Below are 24,262 nucleotides of genomic sequence, written 5' to 3' on the forward strand. Positions count from 1 at the left end.
CCACAGAAATTGTTTTCCCTGGGAGCTGGCGACCGACAGCTAATCCAAACCCCTCTGAATGACAACCTGCCTGTTACATGCAAGAGTGTGGCCCTGCTCTTCCAGCAACTTGGTATGTCACTGGGCTTCTGCTTCCTCATTACTACACTACAGTACCACCAGTCAAACCCAAACTCCATGAACTCGACTCCACTTTATGGCACCATCATGTTCCCTCCGTTACATACAGTCTGGTCTGCATCGGGTCTACTTAGTTGCAGTACAGTAGCTCTATGCTGCTCTGCCTGTTGGTCACGTACAGTCACAGTATACACAGCTCACATTGTAATTTAGCTTACGCTTCCTGGTAACATGCTTACGCGGGTCAGCTCAAATAACCTGACAGCTGAATACGAACTGTAGTACCAGATATTAGGAACATCCCTCTTAATCATATTGTTTGCATCGTTTTCTTTGTTTATTTTAGTAAGTAGCTTAGTTGTATGACAGGTTATCCGGTATTGATCCTTGATGGTATTAAACCTTTTTAGGTTCAACTCCAACATTAAGAGGTTTAGAGTTACTATGCGGATGATCACATGGTTATGAATAAAGCATCTGTCCAAATCACAATTTTAAACTCTCAAACTGAATAGCCACTAAGCAGTTGGGTTAGATGCTGTACAAATGAACATGTGCAGTGCCTTCAGGAAGTATTCACACCCCTTGACTTTTTCCACATTTTTGTTGTGTTACAGCTTGAATTTAAAATTAATCAAATGTAGATTTTTTTGGTCGCTGGCCTACCTACTACACACAATACCCCATAATATCAATGTGGATTTTTATTTTTTAATGTTTTTTATGTTTAAAAAAAAAAAAAATGAAAAGCTGAAATGTCTTGAGTCAATATTCAACCATAATAAGTATTCAACCATAATACATGACATGGACTCACTCTGTGTGCAATAATAGTGTTTAACATGATTTCTGAATGTCTACTTCATCTCTGTACCCCACAAGTACAATTATCGGTAAGGTCCCTCAGTCGAGCAGTACATTTCAAACACAGGTTCTACCACAAAGACCAGGGAGGTTTTCCAATGCTTCGCAAAGAAGGGCACCTACTGGTAGATGGGTAAAAATAAAAACATTGAACACATTGAATATCCCTTTGAGCATGGTGAAGATATTAATTACACTTTGCATGGGGTGTCAATGCACCCAGTAACTACAAAGATACAGGCGTCCTTCCTAACTCAGTTGCCGGACAGAAAGGAAACCGTTCAGGGATTTCACCACGTTTTGTCCTGAACGCAAAGTGTTATGTTTGAGGCAATTCCAATGCAACACTTTACTGAGTAACACTCTCCATATTTTCAAACATGGTGGTGGCTGCATCATGTTATGGTTGTAATTGTTAAGGACTGGGGAGATTTTCACTGTAAAAAAATGTACGGAATGGAGCTAAACATAGGCAAAATACTAGAGGAAAACCTGGTTCAGTGTGCTTTCCACCAGACTTTGAGAGATGAATTAACCTTTCAGCAGGACAATAACCTAAAACACAAGGCCAACTATTCACTGGATTTGCTTTCCAAGAAGACTGAATATTCCAGAGTTCATTTTGACTTAAAGCTGCTTGAAGATGATGGCAAGACCTGAAAATGGTTGTCTAGCAATGATCAACATCTAATTTGACAGAGCTTGAAGAATTTTGAAAATAATAATAGTTAAATCCAGTTTAATCCCACTTTGTATCATCAAAATGTGGAAAAAGTCTAGGGGTGTGAATACTTTCTCAAGGCACTGTATGTTTCCTCCTTTACTAGGATTTGCGTTTGTCTGTTTTGCATTCTTGTACACACGACATAGCTTTGCTGTGGGTTGGTGGCTTCACGTGGTTACCTTATATTGTCCCAAATTCCTGCTCACTGCATTCGTGCATACACTGGACTCAAGTATGCGGTTCTAATACACACAAATCACTGCAGAAGTCAAGTCTACATTCCAGGGGCTGATGTTGAGGGCGAGTTCGTAAATAAGTGAAATCCAATCCAAATTTTCTGATGCTTTTTTTTTAAGGGGAAATAGGCCCTTATTTAGTGTGATTAGAAGAATGTGTTACAAAACTAAATGGATTATGTTTCTTGTAAGCATTAGGCCCTGAACCCCTTGAGGAATTCAATAATAGTTTGCATACTCCTTTGTGTTTAATTTGACAGCGAGCAGTGGACGTGCACATAGGAGTAGGGGGGGCTTTACCGATACACAAGTGAGCAGGGTCATGTTCAAGTCATGTGTTTGTAGCCAACCTGGATAAACACAGAGATGGCCTGTACCTTGACATTGTCCTCAGCCATGGTTTGTGTCAGTCCTCACCTTCTTTGTTTTTGTTACCAAATACTGCACATGTTATCCAGGAACAGTCCACAAAGCTAATAAAACTGACCAAATTCATACGTCTCTCTAAATTTGACATTCCTAAGTTTTGAATTTACCCGGAGTTTGATAGAGGATATATCTAAACTCCTCAGGTCTAGACAGCTGTTTTTGGAGTAACAGGAGGAGATGGGGCTTGTTACTGTGCAGCTCTGTCCAACCATCAGGAGGAATGTGTCTGTGTGTTGTGATGTGACAAGTAGTGTGTCCATTCCCCTCTACGCTGGATCTGAACATGGCCCCTGTCCCTGACCGATGAAGATGATGGGCAGGCAGAGAGGCCTGGGCACCTCACGCCACTGCTGTTTGCTTACAGTACCCTTGTATAGGACTGCATGCAACTCTTAAGAGATGCTCTCTGTCATGTCCTTGGGCTACAGGTGATGTGACCGATGTCCTGTAAGAACTGATCAGTACTGCATGATATCACATGAAGGATAAGCATTCCAACAGCACCAGAAGTGATCAGATCATGCGCCTTGTGTAAGCGAAGCACCTTGCATCGCCCATCCATCACTACTGTTATACAATGCAGGCTGAGAGTATGTTCTGAGTGCAGAATCAGTGTTCCCCCTATATTAATTTAGCAGGGGCGGGCCGCTGCTGTTAATTTGTTTGCCGCCACGTTTTTTGGTTTTATCTTTGCCGAGACGCAATTTTAAGATCGGAGTGTGATTAGTTACAACGTGTATTTGTACCATGTAGCATTGGATGCATTTAGAGTCTTGAGATTTTTCAATGAAGTAAATGCAGATGGGCAACCCCATGCTTCAGCCTATTCATTTAAAGGGTCTGTGCAGTTAAAAATGTAATTATCCTTTTTTAAATATATTTCCACACTATGAGGTAAAATAACACTCTGAAATTGTGAATATTATGATAATGGCCTTTTATGTAAGAGCTGTTTGGGGGGGGAAATATTCCTGGAAAATCAGCGTCTTGAGGTGGAACTTTTTGATCCACATGATTACATCACAATGTGATCTGATTATAATAGACCAATGACTGTTCGTCTAGGTTAGGGGCGGGGCTCGAGAGTCTAGACCATCCTATCAGCCCAATCAGGGCTGTGTATGTAAATACAGTATCGAAACAATTTGTTTCCTAACGTCCACACGTTCAGACCAAGGGCCAAAGGAGCCTCAGGGATAAAACTTAGAAATATATTTTGGAGTTATTAAATAAAAACACAGTGATTTATTAGACATACAGTGGTGAATGATTTTTATTTTTTATTTTTACCAAGACTGCATGGGGGCTTTAAAGCCACTATGCTGCATCAGATGAGCTGAAGGTTATTTCAGATGGTGTCAACATTTACATGTTTTATTTTCCTCATTTTTGGGGGTAGAATGTCCTTTCAAAATGTCATCACAAGTGACCTTCTCACATTCGTTCTACCTTTGCCGGTGGGAAAAAATTATAGTGGAAACACTGCGCGTGTTTGAGTATCGTGACGATGCAACCGCTGCACAGCCCAAAGTCTGGATCATATGTCAGAACATATTCTCTCATTATTTATAATCTCTCATACTTCCATGATTCTATTCCATGAATCTGCAACATATTTGCTCTCCATGTGGGCTGGCCTGTGTCCTCTTTTCCTCCTCTATTTAAAGTCATGTGTTTAGTGTAACATGTTAAATGCATGTGATTCATCATGACCGTCAGTCAAATCTGTAAGAACAAATGATTAAACACAGATTTGAGTTATAACATGAAATACAGTACAACTTACAGTAGGCTACATTGCACCCACCCCCACCCCTGTGTGATGGACTTTGTCTCTCTCCCAGCCTGTCAGGTACTAAGTTATTCTGTCCACCTTATGACCAAACAAGACCTGGGGAAAAGGCCCAGACCTAGTGGGTGGTGAGGAAACGTGTAGCATGTCCACGCACAACTGTGTCCAGAGGTCATCCTAGAGGAATGTCCGTCCAACATGTCACACTGCACAGGAAGTGTGGCCCCCAAAGGGATAGAATGGACAGGCCGTGGACAGGCTGTTTGTTGTTTGCTGCCTTTGTCTTGGCCCGGTCTGTCTCTTGTTTTTTAGGGTCGGAAATGTGTTGCTGTTTCCCATAGATATGTAAACACCTCAAGGGCATTAAACAAGCCAGGCTGCTTACCTCAGGAGGCCATTGTGAAACCTAATTGGCTGCCAAGTGCAAAAATGCCAGGTTAGTCCCCTCAGACCTATACACTTCCACACAGGAAGTCATGTTGAGGTGACATAAAATGTAACCAGCCTATGTCGCTGTGAGAGATCCAGGTCAGTCAACAACGGAACAGACTATGTTCATGTTCCCATTCCTGTTTATCAGGGTCTATCTGAGCTGGAGGCAGACACAGAATCAGGGACCTCAGTTTGTTGCGGACTGCAGATATGTCTGCCAGTGTGCCGTTGTCTTTGTCTCTGTAATGAGTGATGGATGGGTCTACCACTAGGTTGATAGGGAACAATAACAGGAACTGTAAACTTGAGAATTTGACTGGACTGTCATATTGGTATTTGACATATTATTTATATTGTCTCATAGCGTGTCATTTCCTCTGGCTATTTTTGAGATTGTATTTACTTATCATTAATTATATACACTGTGTGTACAAAACATTAGGAACACCCTTTGGTCCCTCAGAACAGTCTCCATTTGTCAGGGCATGGACTCCACAAGGTGTTGAAAGAGCTCAACAGGGATGCTGGCCCATGTTGACTTCAATGCTTCCCACAGTTGTCAAGTTGGCTGGATATTCTTTGGGTGATGGACCATTCTTGATACACATGGGAAACTTGAGCTTAAACAACCCAGCAGCATTGCAGTTCTTAACACACTCAAACCGGTGCACCTGGCACCTACTACCATACCCCGTTCAAAGGCACTTAAATATTTTGTCTTGCTCATTCACCCTCTGAATTGCACACAGACACAATCTCTGTCTCAAGGTTTAAAAATCCTTCTTTATACTGTCTACTCCCCTTCATCTACACAGATTGAAATGGGTTTAACAAGTGACATCAATAAGGGATCATAGCTTCACCTAGATTCACCTATTCAGTCTGACGTGGAAAGAGTAGGTGTTCCTAAAGTTTTGTACGCCTGTGTATAATAAACTCAGCAAAAAAATAAACTGCCTCTCACTGTAAACTGTGTTTATTTTCACAAACTTAACATGTGTAAATATTTCTATGAACATAACAAGATTCAACAACTGAGACACAAGTTCCACAGACATGTGACTAACAGAAATGGAATAATGTGTCCCTGAACAAAAGTAACAGTCATTATCTGCTGTGGCCACCAGCTGCATTAAGTACTGCAGTGCATCTCCTCATGGACTTCACCGGATTTGCCAGTTCTTGCTGTGAGGTGTTACCCCACTCTTCCGCCAAGGCACCTGCAAATTCTGCCAAGGCACCTGCCATTCCCCCCAAACATTTTCGGGTGGTATGGCCCTAGCCCTCACCCTCTGATCCAACAGGTTACAGACGTGTTCAGTGGGATTGAGATCCGGGCTCTTCTGCAAAACAGATCTTTACTCCAATAATTTCAACAAACTAGTCACATATGATTGAAAACACCACATTCTATCACTCCAAAGAAATATAATTTACTGAGTATTGTTTGCTCAGCATAGAAATAAAATCCACCCACAACAGTTTAAAAAATTATAATGTGTCCAAACGAATACCTCATTAATTACACATTCTCTCTACTTTCTTCTGCCAGGAATCCAGAATGTTCTGAGTCTTTTCTGTGCGGTTCTGACCGAACACAAGGTTTTGTTCCATTCTACGAGCTACCAGAGACTAGGGGAGGCGTCGCGTGCCCTGGAGGCACTCATGTTCCCCCTCAAATACAGGTACGTGATTGGCCCGTCTGTCTCCACATTCCCCATGAGTCTGCATTACACCTCGGCTATTGACATGACTTGCACCAAGTATGAATTAAATGATAATGTTTCTTATTATCGTTATTTGTTTGTTTCTCAGTAAAAATTGTTACACTTAGGCTGGCTTTGATTATGAGTCCATTGAAAGTTCAAACATATTAAGATGTTCATGTTGATTGCGTTGCCATCTGACTTTTTGACATTTTGTGACAAAACAGAACAACCTCCCAAAGTGGTCTTGGTTATCTGTTCTCATATGTCTTTAAGATGAAAACACTTCCTGTAAGTTGCTCTGGATAAGAGTGTCTGCTAAATGACTGGAATGTAAATGTACTTGAAAGATTATTCTCTGGTGTACTGAGTACCACACACAGATGTAGAATTTGACCTGGAAAATGGTGTGTTTCCTCACTGTCGTCTCCCGTTTGAAACTCAGTTACCCATACATCCCCATCCTGCCGTCACGGCTCCTAGAGGTGCTGAGCTCACCCACCCCCTTCATCATCGGGGTCCACTCCATGTTCCAGAGCGAGATCCAAGAACTGGTGAGGGATCGTTAGCACCTTCTCCAGACATGAACCACCTCTGACCCTGATTCAATACAGTACACCAGGGAAACATACCTTTATTTAGACTGATTCATAGAAAGCTTGCCCAATATTGCCTATGAATCATGTAGCCTTATTTATTTTTATTTTTTTATTTCACCTTTATTTAACCAGGTAGGCAAGTTGAGAACAAGTTCTCATTTACAATTGCGACCTGGCTAAGATAAAGCAAAGCAGTTCGACACATACAACGACACAGAGTTACACATGGAGTAAAACAAGAATACAGTATAAACAAGTCTATATACGATGTGAGCAAATGAGGTGAGATAAGGGAGGTAAAGGCAAAAAAAAGGCCATGGTGGCAAAGTAAATACAATATAGCAAGTAAAACCCTGGAATGGTAGATTTGCAATGGAAGAATGTGCAAAGTAGAAATAAAAATATTGAGGTGCAAAGGAGCAAAATTAATTAATTAATTAAATACAGTAGGGAAAGAGGTAGTTGTTTGGGCTAAACTATAGGTGGGCTATGTACAGGTGCAGTAATCTGTGAGCTGCTCTGACAGTTGGTGCTTAAAGCTAGTGAGGGAGATAAGCGTTTCCAGTTTCAGACATTTTTGTAGTTCGTTCCAGTTATTGGCAGCAGAGAACTGGAAGGAGAGGCAGCCAAAGAAAGAATTGGTTTTGGGGGTGACTAGAGAGATATACCTGCTGGAGCGTGTGCTACAGGTGGGAGATGCTATGGTGACCAGCGAGCTGAGATACAGGGGGACTTTACCTAGCAAGGTCTTGTAGATGACATGGAGCCAGTGGGTTTGGCGATAAGTATGAAGCGAGGGCCAGCCAATGAGAACGTACAGGTCGCAATGGTGGGTAGTATATAGGGCTTTGGTGACAAAACGGATTGCACTGTGATCGACTGCATCCAATTTGTTGAGTAGGGTATTGGAGGCTATTTTGTAAATGACATCGCCAAAGTCAAGGATTGGTAGGATGGTCAGTTTTACAAGGATAAGTTTGGCAGCATGATGAAGGATGCTTTGTTTCAGAAATTTTTGAAGCCAATTCTAGATTTAACTTTGGATTGGAGATGTTTGATATGGGTCTGGGAGGAGAGTTTACAGTCTAACCAGACACCTAAGTATTTGTTGTTGTCCTCCATATATGAGTCATTGTACATTTTAAGGAAATGTTATGTTGAGCTGACATCCCTTATACAGAGAAGTGCCGATTGACACGGCCTCCTGAGTCCCTTAGTTTCAGGGAGTTGTGACTCCTCCACTATGTTGGCCAAGAGCCTGTTTTGGCAGGTTTCAGCCTTAGTTTCTCTTAAATGCTCTGCCATAGTAATGTAGAATGTGCTCAACCACTAAAATCGTAATATAACTCATTGGAAAGGATTGTTTAGTGATGTGTGTTGTCTGTCTTACAGTTGGACGTTATCATAGCTGATCTGGATGGAGGAACCATAAAGATTCCAGAGTGCATCCACCTGTCCCAGCTCCCTGAACCACTGTTACACACTACACAGACTGCCCTGTCTCTGGTACATACCTGTTACACACCACACAAACTGCCCTGTCTCTGGTACGTACCTGTTACACACTACACAGACTGCCCTGTCTCTGAGTAGACCTGTTACACACTACACAGACTGCCCTGTCTCTGGTACGTACCTGTTACACACTACACAGACTGCCCTGTCTCTGGTACGTACCTGTTACACACTACACAGACTGCCCTGTCTCTGGTACATACCTGTTACACACTACACAGCCTGCCCTGTCTCTGGTACATACCTGTTACACACCACACAGACTGCCCTGTCTCTGGTACATACCTGTTACACACTACACAGACTGCCCTGTCTCTGGTACATACCTGTTACACGCTACACAGCCTACCCTGTCTCTGGTACATACCTGTTACATGCTACACAAACTGCCCTGTCTCTGGTACATACCTGTTACACACTACACAGCCTGCCCTGTCTCTGGTACATACCTGTTACACACTACACAGACTGCCCTGTCTCTGGTACGTACCTGTTACACACTACACAGACTGCCCTGTCTCTGGTACGTACCTGTTACACACTACACAGACTGCCCTGTCTCTGGTACCACCTGTTACACACTACACAGACTGCCCTGTCTCTGGTACATACCTGTTACACACTACACAGACTGCCCTGTCTCTGGTACATACCTGTTACACACCACACAGACTGCCCTGTCTCTGGTACATACCTGCCCTGTCTCTGGTACATACCTGTTACACGCTACACAGCCTACCCTGTCTCTGGTACATACCTGTTACATGCTACACAAACTGCCCTGTCTCTGGTACATACCTGTTACACACTACACAGCCTGCCCTGTCTCTGGTACATACCTGTTACACACCACACAGACTGCCCTGTCTCTGGTACATACCTGTTACACACTACACAGACTGCCCTGTCTCTGGTACATACCTGTTACACACCACACAAACTGCCCTGTCTCTGGTACGTACCTGTTACACACTACACAGACTGCCCTGTCTCTGGTACGTACCTGTTACACACTACACAGACTGCCCTGTCTCTGGTACGTACCTGTTACACACTACACAGACTGCCCTGTCTCTGGTACGTACCTGTTACACACTACACAGACTGCCCTGTCTCTGGTACATACCTGTTACACACTACACAGCCTGCCCTGTCTCTGGTACATACCTGTTACACACCACACAGACTGCCCTGTCTCTGGTACATACCTGTTACACACTACACAGACTGCCCTGTCTCTGGTACATACCTGTTACACACTACACAGACTGCCCTGTCTCTGGTACATACCTGTTACACACTACACAGCCTGCCCTGTCTCTGGTACATACCTGTTACATGCTACACAAACTGCCCTGTCTCTGGTACATACCTGTTACACACTACACAGCCTGCCCTGTCTCTGGTACATACCTGTTACACACCACACAGACTGCCCTGTCTCTGGTACATACCTGTTACACACTACACAGACTGCCCTGTCTCTGGTACATACCTGTTACACGCTACACAGCCTACCCTGTCTCTGGTACATACCTGTTACATGCTACACAAACTGCCCTGTCTCTGGTACTCCTGTACACACCTACACAGACTGCCCTGTCTCTGGTACATACCTGTTACACACCAGCCTGCCCTGTCTCTGGTACATACCTGTTACACACTACACAGACTGCCCTGTCTCTGGTACATACCTGTTACACACTGTTACACAGACTGCCCTGTCTCTGGTACATACCTGTTACACACTACACAGCCTGCCCTGTCTCTGGTACATACCTGTTACACACTACACAGACTGCCCTGTCTCTGGTACATACCTGTTACACACTACACAGACTGCCCTGTCTCTGTACATACTGGTACATACCCTGTCTCTGGTACATACACACTACACAAACTGCCCTGTCTCTGGTACATACCTGTTACACACTACACAGACTGCCCTGTCTCTGGTACATACCTGTTACACACCACACAGACTGCCCTCTCTCTGGTACATACCTGTTACACACTACACAGCCTGCCCTGTCTCTGGTACATACCTGTTACAGACAGCCTGCCATGTCTCTGGTACGTACCTGTTACACACTACACAGCCTGCCCTGTCTCCGGTACGTACCTGTTACAGACTTCCCTGTCTCTGGTACGTACCTGTTACACACTGCCCTGTCTCTGATACGTACCTGTTACACACTGCCCTGTCCCTGGTACGTACCTGTTACACACTGCCCTGTCCCTGGTACATCCCTGTTACACACTACACAGACTTCCCTGTCTCTGGTACGTACCTGTTACAGACTTCCCTGTCTCTGGTACGTACCTGTTACACACTGCCCTGTCTCTGGTACGTACCTGTTACACACTGCCCTGTCTCTGGTACGTACCTGTTACACACTGCCCTGTCCCTGGTACGTACCTGTTACACACCACATCCTCTGTCTGTAAAGGCTGAATGCTCACCCTTGGAAATAACAAATCCCCATTAGATATTTCACATTAGATCATAATGAGAATGTGGTTTGTTGTAAGCAGCTGTAGAATGTCCTTATGTAACTTGTCTAAGTTATTGTAATGGGTAATTTGTTTATGTAATCTGAACAATAAAAGTGTACTTAGGAACGAACAAAATAATAAGTCAAGACTAAGAGGCATTTATTTTCAGGTTTTGCATCCTGATCTGGAGATAGCTGACACTGCCTTCCCACCCCCTCGCACAGCCCCCTCCAACCTCAAACTGTTGGTAAGGCCCATCATTCCAGTAAACACAGTGTCTTTAACCTTTACCCCTGGCCATGTCTCATTGTAATAGATGGAGCCTTTTCCCAGAACATCATGTGTTTGTGATATGAGGAGGACGCCACTGCTCTGAGATATCTCCTGTAGCACGCTCATCTCTTGTCCGACCTATGAAGAACACAGAAATGTGAACTTTTGTGGGGTTTTCCATTTCTTCAGATGGTACAATAATCACGTTAAGATGTGAACTTGACTGAATTATCAAGGTGGTATTCATGGCATGTCTGTGAGGTGACTCTCCCCTCTCTCCCTTGTGTTTTCAGGATAAGGAGGTGCGAGCCGTGTTCCTCAGGCTGTTTGCGCAACTCTTCCAGGGCTACAGGTCCTGCCTGCAGCTCATCCGCATCCATTCCGAACCTGTTATCCACTTTCACAAGGTGAGATCAACTCAATCTGGGTGGGTCAAAAATCCTATTGCCAACTGAAGGCATGCGCTCCATCACACCCTCAATGTGTCTTCTGATTATGACGCACGTTTGTCACCCATAACATTTGATAGGTGCAGGCTGATGTTTATCTTATAGATAACAACTCTTGTTCTCTCAACGTGTAAAAGAATGTTTGGACAGAATCCAAGAGCAAGAGGATTCTCTCCTATCCTGTCTTATCCTGTCTGATAAAGCTGTTTGGAGGTGTTTTGTTTCATCATGTGTGTGTTCTTTTGATGTGCTTTAGTGACTGACCGTATGACTCTTCAGCATGCTATCTGCTTGTTTGTGTTATGTGCTGTCGGCCTTGGCCAATGGCCTCGCGATGAGCCATATGAAATGTATCAAATTAAAATAAAAAAAATCGCCGGGTTTGTATTTGTTTGTGTCTGCGGCGTCTCCGTGGTAACCTCTCAGCACGTCCCCCCTCAAAGTACCCCACATGGCTCGGATTATGGGCCAGGAATTCATCACAAATCTACAGAAACTCTGCGCTTTTTTTTATCGGAGAGGCGATGACTGGGAATCTCTTTCACCCACTAGCACGAACCACAGGGCTAATTCAGCATGTAGCCATCTTCTGTCATTTGTTTCACTTTTGTGACTGGGTTCAATGTGATAAGAAAATTATAACAATAAAGAAAAGAGAAGCTCAGAAAAGTAAAGCTGTTAGTCCTAAACGTACATCTTTATACCATTATATAACCTTTGACCCTGCCCCCCCTACAGACTGCCTTCCTGGGCCAGAGAGGCCTGATCGAGAATGACTTCCTGACCAAGGTTCTGGATGGCATGGCCTTCGCTGGCTTCGTTTCTGAGAGGGGTCCGCCTTACAGAGCCTGTGATCTCTTTGATGAGGTACTGTCAGGCATGGCTGATGTAACCAGACAGCAGCTCTAGTCTGATTTGGCAACAGCTTTTCTAATTTCACTGCTGTGTGTGAAACTGGGCTTGTTGAGAGATTGTATCGTTTGGGAACAGCTTGACTGACTTGTTGTTGGTTCTGTAGCTGGTGGCCTTTGACACTGAGCGCTTTAAGGAGGGGGCGGCTAGCCCTGCCAAGCTGCAGAAGCACATGAGGGAACTCTCTGACCAACTGTACAAAAACGTGAGTTAACTGGACCTCTATGCTATAGTGTTCACATTAGGCACTTTCTGTACTCTTTAGTGTTCTAGCATGGCCTATGGCATGATAGTGTTGTGCTTGTCTGTATGTTTTATTATTGAATGGTCCATTACAGGAGAATCCCAACCCCCACATGGCGTTCCAGAAAGTGCCTCGGCCCACAGAGGGCTCCCACCTGCGGGTGCATGTGGTGCCCTTCCCCCTGCTGGACGATGAGAAGGTGGAGCGGCTGCTGGCGGAGGGCCTGGCCAAGCATCCCAGCGCCGCTGCCATCACTACCACCACCCGCGCAGAGAGGAAGTGTGTGGTGCCCGCCGGCCCTCCCGTGGGTACGTGAGACACAAACATCAGCTCTACTCTATGTCTGCTCCTGTGTGAGACAAATGGCTTGGCAGGAGTCTGTCTATAATGTGTTAATAGCTGTAAGTACTGAGTATTGAATGGCGTCTGTACTGGCGTAACTAGTATTTCTACCACTCTTGTATTCCTAACCTGCTCACCCCTCATCTGTGCAGTGTCCATCATGGGGAAGATGGGCTCAGTGTTCAACAGCGCTCGCAGGCTAGAGGTGGTGAGGAGCTGCATCTCCTTCATCTTCGACAACAAGACCCAGGAGACGGAGAAGGTGACGCACGGCATCCTCCCTAATCCCTGTCTCGCAGCACAGCGTAACAAGCCACGTCTGTAATGGCCCAGACATCTGGACAGACATCCATCCCTCCGATTACAGCAGGCAGGCAACCGTGTGTGTCTGTCTGGAGTTAGCGCTCTCAACACTATCAGGCTAATTATACCTCCCAGCTGGGAGACAGGACCACACTGGAGACAGATAATCAAACACTTAGACTCATAATCTCCTCGTTATCAGCAGAAATAACCCCATTGTTTTAACACCGAGGTTAATGGCATAGCTGTATTGCTTTCTGTTTTTCCCATAAAGCATTTACACGTCAATGATGCTCTTTGATTTCCCCGCACCGTGGCACCCCCTATAGCCCATAGTAACGTTGATGGGGGTGTCCCATGTGCACTACATGAAATGGGAAGGGAGCCAGTTTCTTTATGCCTGAACCGCTGGCTGTAATAACCAGGTTATATAAGGCAGACATGCATCCAGCTATAACCGCCCCACCGAATCTATAAACCCTACACCTCAATATACATTATACAGCCAATGTGAAAACCATTACCCAGACGCATGACCATCACATTTTCTCATTGTTTGACATTGGTATGAAATGTGTCGTATTATTCATATTTCCCAGAGGTCAACAATTCACAGTTTGGACTGGTAATACTGTAGCTGCTATTGTACCTGTCCCTGAGCTCCTGCAGAGCTACCAGCTTATGTTTCTTGGCTGTAGCCTGATTGGTTCAAGAATTCTGGGACATAACGTTCTGGGAAGTTGAGAAATCAATTCAATAAGATGATTATCCCCACGGTTTTTGTTCATGTATGTTGTGGTGTGACATGGTATTTACATTTAAGTCATTTAGCAGACGCTCTTATCCAGAGCGACTTATTTGTGTTAAAAACAGGCTGTGCTGTGTTCCCAGACCCTGCCGGCTGCGCTGCGTGCTCTGAAAGGCAAGGCGGCTCGCCAGTGTCTGACTGAGGAGCTCAGTCTGCACGTCCAGCAGAACCGGGCCATACTGGACCACCAACAGTTTGACTACGTCATCCGCATGATGAACTGTGCCCTCCAGGTGGGTCAAAGCTCGGCCAGTCTGTCCCAGTCTGTGATGTGACTCTGTCAGAACAAATCAACTGGCTCTGTTATTAAAGTTCAGTGAACGGTATGTCCCTCCGCGAGGTAGTTAACATCCCTCCTAAAAGTCTCTCTGAATGTCAACGTACTGCTTTTACAAAGGATGGAACACTGTTTTCTAATAGCTAATGTACAGTAAGTGTCCAGATGTCAGTGGCAGCCTTTTGTCTTGGGTGTTCCCTAGCAGAGGCAATAACAGGTAAACCACAAAATATTTGAGGAGCAGGAAGCAGTAGTTTGTTTCCAAGCTCTACCCTTAAAACAACCCCACTCTGGATGCGATGACGTGTTTTCATGGGCTTTAACTGGTTCTAATTTAGCGCGTCTGAAGTTGTCTGTAATGGAAACAGTACGAGACAACGAGAGAATGTGCCGGCTAACCAAGCGCTAAGCAGACAGCTCTGGCAGGGTAATGTGATGTAGAGCTCTGCCTAGGGTACACAGGCCTCTGGCAACAACACGTGCTGCTACTCCACCATACATGCTCTTACTGCCCTTCTCCCTTACCTTAGTCATGCTTGGCTGCTGGTGGAAGAATGGACAAATCATGTATTTTCCCAGTGATTTATGCTCAAGTTAGTCTTCCTTTACAGTAGTTTGACAGAGTCAAGAGTGAGTGCTCGCTGTGCCCCACATATCTAGTAAAAGGTTGGTGTCTGATTTACTTGGGTGCTATTGGGTTTTTGCGCTATCACTTCGGTTAGCAGACAAAGCCATTAGTGGTTTATTCTGCTCTCCCTGTGCTGCACACGCCCCATAAAGTTTCACTCTGCCATCAATCAGGTGGGAGAGGAGGGCTCGTAGAGGAGGGCTCGTAGAGGAGGGCTCGTAGAGGAGGGCTCGTAGAGGAGGGCTCGTAGAGGAGGGCTCGTAGAGGAGGGCTCGTAGAGGAGGGCTCGTAGAGGAGGGCTCGTAGAGGAGCGCTCGTAGAGGAGCGCTCGTAGAGGAGGGCTGGAGCTCAGAGCTGAGGCCTCAATGATAGTTCCTCATGTTTTACAGCCTCACATGGCCGTAGCCACGGGGATTTAATGATTCGGAGCAGTGTTCACAGAGAGTGACTTTTATGGAGTGGCTCTGGATTCCACGCATTCTTCTGGCCAAATGATCGAGGCCGGCAAGCCAATTAATCTCACCATCTGCCTTTCGCCTGGGTGTGTAGAGGTCACTGGACGTGTCACTGGCCTCCCCACTTGTAAAATAGGTCAAGAGCCAGCCAGCCAACCAGTGGCTGTGTAATTTATACATGACAGAGGTATATATGCTCTCCCTTCCTGTGCTCCTGTCAGCAACACGGGTTCTAGGAGCTGTGCCATACCACCTGGTTTCAGTTGCCCCCTGCATGCATAGCTAACCGCATGTCTTCAGTATCTGAGTCCAGGTCCCACTCTGTCCAAGCCAAGGTAGTGATGTGATGAAGCTGCTGGTCCAACAGTAGTCTCCCTGTGGTACAGAGTGGTTGAAAGACACCACAATGACACGCGGACACTCTGTATAATAACTGCAGATTAGTCGTCTTTGTTGCAAGGTCTGTCTGGCGAATACCGGACTGTTCTGGAATGTACAGAACAATGTAGAAATGCTTGTCTATTAGGTTGCTTAATGTGGCTGTGTTATCTGATAGCTGGCCTGCGAGCGTGCCTGACATGTATTTTGTTTCTCCCCGAAATGGGATCCTGATGTGGAGGTTTTTATTTTTTCAGGGAACCGATTAATAGTATTTCTGCAGATAAAGTATTTTTTCCCCCCTCAAACTGGACGTGAGCATTTTTAGTGACATTGCATTGGGAATACTGAGTCCCTAGACAGATGCTATGAAGCGAAGCATGTGAGATGCATTCAATGCCAACCTTCAGAGTTGATTAGTCAGGATAACAACCACGTGTGAGTGTGTGTACTCAGGACCAGAGGATTTTTATTTCGAGCCAAGTGCTGCGGAGTGACTTCGTGTGGACTTATACACACTGTCTCTCTAGGAGTGTATTTGGTCCAGGGGGCACTTGGCAGGGTTTCCCATAACAGCATGGAACATGTCAGTAGAGGGAGAGGGTGACGGACTGGAGAGAGGGGAGCAGAGGGGTTCTGTCTGGCTGTGGCATGAAGACTCGGATCAGCATCAGTCCGGGGCGCCTGTCTCTCCTCAACAACCACTATTCAAACCCAAACAACAGATGGAGACTTGCAGATAGAGTCCACCATTAGAGATGGACATCTCCACACCAAAACATCCCCATCTGAGATGAACTGCCTGTCAGCATATTACTGCACTACGGGTGACCTAGTGACTTCACCTTTTAAGGTAGATGGATGGAGGCCAGTGTGTATATTATCTCCAAACCTTCAGGGTTCTCATTTCACCAGACATTCCTGTCTTATTTTGATTTAATCTCTGCTTTGCCTCTCAAAACCAAATAAGCAACAATTTTACTCATGGAGCTGGTATTTAAAATAGAATGAGGGTTTCCTTGCCAAATGGTTAGATAAAATATAGCGAGCATTTCTCTATAATTTCATTTAGCTTTATGGTGTAATACTGTATTGTTATTTCTCTCCTATATTTTCACCAAGGCAACAACAGGCCAGAGGTCCATCCATTCTGCAGTTATTTGGTCCTGATTCTGTGTCCTGGTCCGTAGCCCAGGTCCATGGATTTGTCTCAGATGGGCTGTAAAAGGAACAGAAATAGCAGATTGCCTCGGCAGTAATTACTCTCGTATTTCACTTGCACCCCTCTCCTCTCAACGCCCTTCCCTGTCAAAAAGCCCTTGGAGATATCGCAGATTGCACCGATGCCAATGATTATGCTATGCGTGTGTGTGCGCGTGTGTGTGTGATCCCTCAACACCCCACACAGCTAGGGGTGTTGACCTCTACAGTGTGCTATGCACCACAGTCTCTGTACAGTGACAGAATGATGCCTCATTAGAACGGGACAGGAGGCATGTGTTTTTCGATCTAAAAACATCTCACATTCCTGATGATATCATCATCCTGAGGCCAATCAAGAGTTTATGGGCCACATGTAACATGTCAGTTTGGGGCTAACCGTAGGGGTGCGTACTGGGAAAAGGGATACTTAGTCAGTTGCACAACGGAATGCATTCAACCGAAATGTGTCTTCAGCATATAACAGGGGGGGATGCCTTAATCGACGTCCACGTCATCGGCGCCCAGGGAGCAGTTGTTGTTGGGGATTAACTGCCTTGTTCAAGGACAGAATGGCCCGATTTGAACCAGCAACCTTTCGGTAACTGGCCCAACACTCTTAGGCTATGCTCCCTGCCACCCCCTGTGTTGTTCTGGCTCTGTTGACTGTTAGAAGGCTAGTGTTAGCGGTTCAAACTGTTTTGAAAGGGCACTCGTCCACAGGGTGCGTTGTTTGTTCTGCAGAGTTTCTCTGTACTACAGTATGAGTCAAAGCAGTGTGTGTATACAGTACAGTAGTTTCTGCTTACTGACAGACAACCAGGTGAGAGAGGGGATTGTCCTTTATAATGGAAGTAGGTGTGGGATTTCATCACTCAGAGTAGTACTGAACTCAGCCAAAAAAAAACATGTCCTCTCGCTGTCAGCTGTGTTTATTTTCAGCAAACTTAACATGTGTAAATATTTGTATGAACATAGCAAGATTCAACAACTGAGACTTTTAACTGAACAAGTTCCACAGACATGTGACTAACAGAAATGTAATAATGTGTCCCTGAACAAAGGGGGGGTCAAAATCAGAAGTAACAGTCAGCATCTGGTGTGGCCACCAGCTGCATTAAGTACTGCAGTGCAACTCCTCCTCATGGACTGCACCAGATTTGCCAGTTCTTACTGTGAGATGTTACCCCACTCTTCCACCAAGGCGCCTGCAAGTTCCTGGACATTTCTGGAGGGAATGGCCATAGCCCTCAACCTCCGATCCAACAGGTCCCAGACGTGATCAATGGGATTGAGATCCGGGGTCTTCGCTGGCCATGGCAGAACACTGACTTCCTGTCTTGCAGGAAATCACGCACAGAACGAGCAGTATGGCTGGTGGCATTGTCCTGCTGGAGGGTCATGTCAGGATGAGCCTGCAGGAAGGTTACCACATGAGGAAGGAGGATGTCTTCCCTGTTACGCGCAGCGTTGAGATTGACTGCAATGACAACCAGTCCGATGATGCTGTGACACACCGCCTCAGACCATGACGGACCCTCCACCTTCAAATCGATCCCGCTCCAGAGTACAGTCCTCAGTGTAACGCTCATTCCTTCTATGATAAACGCGAATCCGACCACCACCCCTGGTGAGACGATACCGTGACTCGTCAGTGAAGAGCACTTTTGGCCAGTCCTGTCTGGTCCAGCGACGTTTGTTTTGTGCCCATAGGCGCCGCTGTTGCCAGTGATGTCTGTTGAGGACCTGCCTTACAACAGGCCTACAAGCCCCCAGTCCAGCCTCTCTCAGCCTATTGTGTACAGTCTGAGCACTGATGGAGGGATTGTGCATTCCTGGTGTAACTCGATCAGTTGTTGTTGCCATCCTGTACCTGTCCCGCAGGTATGATGTTCGGATGTACCGATCCTGTGCAGGTGCTGTTACACATGGTCTGTCACTGCGAGGATGATCAGCTGTTCGTCATGTCTCCCTGTAGCACTGTTTTAGGCGTCTCACAGTACGGACTTTGCAATTTATTGCCCTGGCCACATCTGCAGTCCTCATGCCTCCTTGCAGCATGCTTAAGGCACGTTCACACAAATGAGCAGGGACCCTGGGCATCTTTCTTTTGGTGTTTTTCAGTCAGTAGAAAGGCCACTTTAGTGTCCTAAGTTTTCATACCTGTGACCTTAATTGCCTACCGTGTGTAAGCTGTTCGTGTCTTAACGACCGTTCCACAGGTGCACGTTAATTCATTGTTTATGGTTCATTGAACACGCATGGGAAACAGTGTTTAAACCCTTTACAATGAAGATCTGGGAAGTTATTTTAATTTTTACAAATTACCTATGAAAGACAGGGTCCTGAAAAAGGGACCTTTTCTTTTTTTGCTGAGTTTATAAATCAGGCTATACTGTAACTCAGTGGATGTCTGTGTACATTCACTGAGCCCCAGCTTGGCCGTCCTCAACTCCACACTTTCCTGAAGCAGTGCACTCAAATCAGAGCATAAGTCACTTCAAGTACTTGTAAGGCCATGGAGGACCAAGTGAGCCTTCAAAAGACTGGACATTATTGTAATTTGTGTTTTCTTACAAATCAGATTTTCTTTTTCTTTTTTTCTGAGGTAATGTTATTCTCTGGTGCAGAACATCCCCATGTTTGTCCCTACTGGAGAGACAGTGAACCTGTTAGTGACTCATTTTCCCGCTCTCATTAATTGCTTCAAGGTTTGTTTACATACCGTACCCCGTTTTCTTTTTCATTTATTGCAAGTATTTGACATATTCAAAGTAAATATTTACCATACTGTCATTCTGAGTCAATTGTTATGTTAATGAGATACGATCTTCCGTCAGTGTGTTGGAGGCCTGCTGGTCTGTCTTGTGTGGTGTGAGTGATTTGATTGGCTGATTGAGTCATCACCAGAGGTATCAGATGAAGACCATGCAGTGTTACTACTTCCTGACCATGTAGACAAACACATTTTACACCACTTCTTTAAAAACCAACGAGCTCTGACCAAATCATTTCTCATCCATCCCTCAAATGATTTGACCTCAACTGTTACAGTAAGATGCTGACTAAACTGTCCAAAGTGGATGCCAGTGTTATCGGTGCTGGACGCAATCTTATCTGTGTATGTGGTAAACATTCTGCAGCTGTTTTAAGTCGTATCTCCTACTTGACAGCCGCATGACTCAAAGACATGACTGACCTTAATTGGAGTATTTGCACTAATGGGGGGCCTATTTGTTTCTGTGTGCGTGCAGAGCACCTCTCCTCCCTCTCTCCCCCTCCAGCTGTTGCAGGTTTGGAAGTGGACATTGCACAAGGCCAGGCGAGCAGAGTCCTGCTGTGGAAAAAGGGGTATATGCATCCTGGCATCCCAAACATTTCCTATCAGATAGAATTATAGTGCTCAAAAACACTGTCAAAATGTCATTCACACATGTGCTCCTTCACCTGCAGGGGGTTGTTGGGCAAAGGAGAAAAGTTGTAGGTCCATCCATTCTAGATTAGTTTATGCTGCTGGCCAATGCTGTGATGCTATTGGCCAGATGGGCCTACAACCAATGTTCCCTCGAAGCTGAGGGCGCGCAGCTCAACTCGGGACTTCCACGCAGAAGAAATATGAGCCCGCACAGAGAAGCACGAGATTGATCTTCACTCATCTTTCTACAGTGTCCCATTTAGTTAACACTATCAACGTTTCCTTCTACTGCGGCAATTGTGATTGAATCAAAGCAATATTAGTCACTTTCAACTTAATATACCGAAACAAAAGAAACTATGCAAGATTTAGTATGCAAAATTAACTGTGGAAGAGATTCTCTTGTAGGCAGTAGAAAGGCTCGTACTGAAGAGCTCAGTTACTTTCAACGTGGCGCCGTCGTAAGATGTCACCTTTCCAACAAGTCAGTTCGTCAAATTTCTGCCCTGCTTGAGCTGCCTAGTCAACTGTAAGTGCTGTTATTGTGAAGTGGAAATGTCTAGGAGCAGCAATGGCTCAGCCGTGATGTGGTAGGCCACACAAGCTCACAGAACGGGACCACCGAGTGTAGAAGAGTGTAGTGCGTAGAAATCATCTGTCATCGGTTGCAACACTCACTACCAAGTTCCAAACTGCCTCTGGAAGCAATATCAGCTTCATGAAATGAGTTTCCATGGCCAAGTAGCCGCACACATGCCTAAGATCACCATGCTCAATGCAAAGCTTTGGCTGGAGTGGTGTAAAGCTCCCCACCATTGGAGTCTTGAGCAGTAGAAACACGTTCTATGGAGTGATGACTCACGCTTCATCATCTGGCAGTCTGATGGACAAATCTGGTTTTGGTGGATGCCAGGAGAAGGCTACCTGTCTCAATGCATACTGCCAACTGTAAAGTTTTGTGAAGGAGGAATAATGGTCTGGGGCTATTTTTCATGGTTTGGGATAGGCATCTTTGTTCCAGTGAAGGGAATCTTAATGCTACAGCATTCAATTCTAGGTGATTCTGTGCTTCCAACTTTGTGTCAACAGTTTTGGGAAGGCCCTTTCCTGTTTCATCATGACAATGCCCCCGTGCACAAAGCGAGGTCTATACAGAAATAGTTTGTCAATCGGCGTGGAAGAACTTGACTGGCCTGCAGAGCCCTGACCTGAACCCCATCAAACACCTTTGGCATAAATTGGAACGCAGACCACGAGCCAGACCTAATCGTCCAACATCAGTGCCCGACCTCACTAATGCTCTTGTGGCTGAATGGAAGCAAGTCCCCACAGTAATGTTCCAACATCTAGTGGAAAGCCTTCCCAGAAGAGTGGAGGCTAATCGCAGCAAAGGTGGACCATCTCCATATTAATGCCTAAATACATTGGGGCAAAAAAGTATTTAGTCAGCCACCAATTGGGCAAGTTCTCCCACTTAAAAGGATGAGAGAGGCTTGTACTTTTCATCATAGGTACACTTCAACTATGACAGACAAAATGAGAAAGAAAAATACAGAAAATCACATTGTATGATTTTTAATTAATTTATTTGCATATTATGGTGGAAAATAAGTATTTGGTCACCTACAAACAAGCAAGATTTCTGGCTCTCACAGACCTGTAACTTCTTCTTTAAGAGGCTCCTCTGTCCTCTACTCTGTATTAATGGCACCTGTTTGAACTTGTTATCAGTATAAAAGACACCTGTTCACAACCTCAAACGGTCACACTCCAAACTCCACTATGGCCAAGACCAAAGAGCTGTCAAAGGACACCAGAAACAAAATTATAGACCTGCACCAGGCTCGGAAGACTGAATCTGCAATAGGTAAGCAGCTTGGTTTGAAGAAATCAACTGTGGGAGCAATTATTAGGAAATGTAAGACATACAAGACCACTGATAATCTCCCTCGATCTGGGGCTCCACGCAAGATCTCACCCCGTGGGGTCAAAATGATAACAAGAACGGTGAGCAAAAATACCAGATCCACACGGGGGGACCTAGTGAATGACCTGCAGAGAGCTGGGACCAAAGTAACAAAGCCTACCATCAGTAACACACTACTCGGCCAGGGACTCAAATCCTGCAGTGCCAGACGTGTCCCCCTGCTTAAGCCAGTACATGTCCAGGCCCGTCTGAATTTTGCTAGAGAGCATTTGGATGATCCAGAAGAATAATAATAATAATAATATATGCCATTTAGCAGACGCTTTTATCCAAAGCGACTTACAGTCATGTGTGCATACATTCTACGTATGGGTGGTCCCGGGGATCGAACCCACTACCCTGGCGTTACAAGCGCCATGCTCTACCAACTGAGCTAAGAAGATTGGGAGAATGTCATATGGTCAGATGAAACCAAAATATAACTTTTTTGTAAAAACTCAACTCGTCGTGTTTGGAGGACAAAAACACCATACCTACTGTGAAGCATGGGGTTGGAAACATCATGCTTTGGGGCTGTTTTTCTGCAAAGGGACCTGGACAACTGATCTGTGTAAAGGAAAGAATGAATGGGGCCATGTATCGTGAGATTTTGAGTGAAAACCTCCTTCCATCAGTAAGGGCATTGAAGATTAAACGTGGCTGGGTCTTTCAACATGACAATGATCCCAAACACACTGCCCGGGCAACGAAGGAGTGGCTTCGTAAGAAGCATTTCAAGGTCCTGGAGTGGCCTAGCCAGTCTCCAGATCTCAACCCCATAGAAAATCTTTGGAGGGAGTTGAAAGTCTGTGTTGCCCAGCAACAGCCCCAAAACACTGCTCTAGAGGAGATCTGCATGGAGGAATGGGCCAAAATACCAGCAACAGTGTGTGAAAACCTTGTGAAGACTTACAGAAAACGTTTGACCTCTGTCATTGCCAACAAAGGGAATATAACAAAGTATTGAGAAACTTTTGTTATTGACCAAATACTTATTTTCCACCATAATTTGCAAATAAATTCATAAAAAATCCTACAATGTGATTTTCTGGATTTTCTTTCTCATTAAAATTACAGGCCTCTCTCATCTTTTTAAGTGGGAGAACTTGCACAATTGGTGGCTGACTAAATACTTTTTGCCCCACTGTACTTGTGATCATCTAGTGTATCAGTACAGAGTCTATCTAGGTCTATTAAATAATAAAGTGCAAATTACAATACAATATATATTAAGTGGCTGTGTCTCGTCACAGTCCCCTTTTGTGCCCCTTTTTTTCTGGTTGTATTGCTAGCTTGAGTTACCTGGGGTGGCAGAGTTCCATGTAGTCATGGCTCTTTTAGTACTGTGTGTTTCCCAGCCTCCGTTCTGAACCTGGGGACTGTGAAGAGACCTCTGATTGCATATCTTATGTTGTACCAATGAGTGTCTGAACTGTGTGCCATCTGCTTGAACAGACAGTTCGGTACCTTCAACACCTCTCACAAAGACCAGTAGTGATGCAGTCAATCAATCCTCAGATTGGCGTGACTGACACGCATGTTACCGTGTTCATCTAAGTGTTGCTTTTTTCTGGACCAACTGCAATTGACTTATGTACCATCTTTGCAGTACAGTCGTGGCCAAAAATGTTGAGAATGACACAAATATACATTTTCACAAAGTCTGCTGCTTCAGTGTCTTTAGATATTTTTGTCAGAT

At 45.0% G+C, this 24,262-nt stretch overlaps 1 protein-coding gene across 3 annotated transcripts in view; it reads left to right on the forward strand.

Moving 5' to 3' along the window:
* LOC124035769 (myotubularin-related protein 13-like) overlaps window positions 1–24,262 on the forward strand; it is a 156,162-nt gene that overhangs the window by 81,418 nt on the left and 50,482 nt on the right. For all 3 annotated transcript variants that reach the window (XM_046349440.1, XM_046349441.1, XM_046349442.1), the window contains exons 6-16: window positions 7–112; window positions 6,150–6,282; window positions 6,749–6,857; window positions 8,295–8,408; window positions 11,083–11,160; window positions 11,480–11,593; window positions 12,374–12,502; window positions 12,654–12,752; window positions 12,886–13,099; window positions 13,286–13,395; window positions 14,328–14,477. In XM_046349440.1, the coding sequence (XP_046205396.1) occupies window positions 7–112; window positions 6,150–6,282; window positions 6,749–6,857; window positions 8,295–8,408; window positions 11,083–11,160; window positions 11,480–11,593; window positions 12,374–12,502; window positions 12,654–12,752; window positions 12,886–13,099; window positions 13,286–13,395; window positions 14,328–14,477 (1,356 nt within the window). The remainder of the gene's footprint in view (window positions 1–6; window positions 113–6,149; window positions 6,283–6,748; window positions 6,858–8,294; window positions 8,409–11,082; window positions 11,161–11,479; window positions 11,594–12,373; window positions 12,503–12,653; window positions 12,753–12,885; window positions 13,100–13,285; window positions 13,396–14,327; window positions 14,478–24,262) is intronic.

This window comes from Oncorhynchus gorbuscha, linkage group LG05 (genome assembly GCF_021184085.1).
Source record: "Oncorhynchus gorbuscha isolate QuinsamMale2020 ecotype Even-year linkage group LG05, OgorEven_v1.0, whole genome shotgun sequence".
Taxonomy (NCBI): Eukaryota; Metazoa; Chordata; class Actinopteri; order Salmoniformes; family Salmonidae; genus Oncorhynchus; species Oncorhynchus gorbuscha.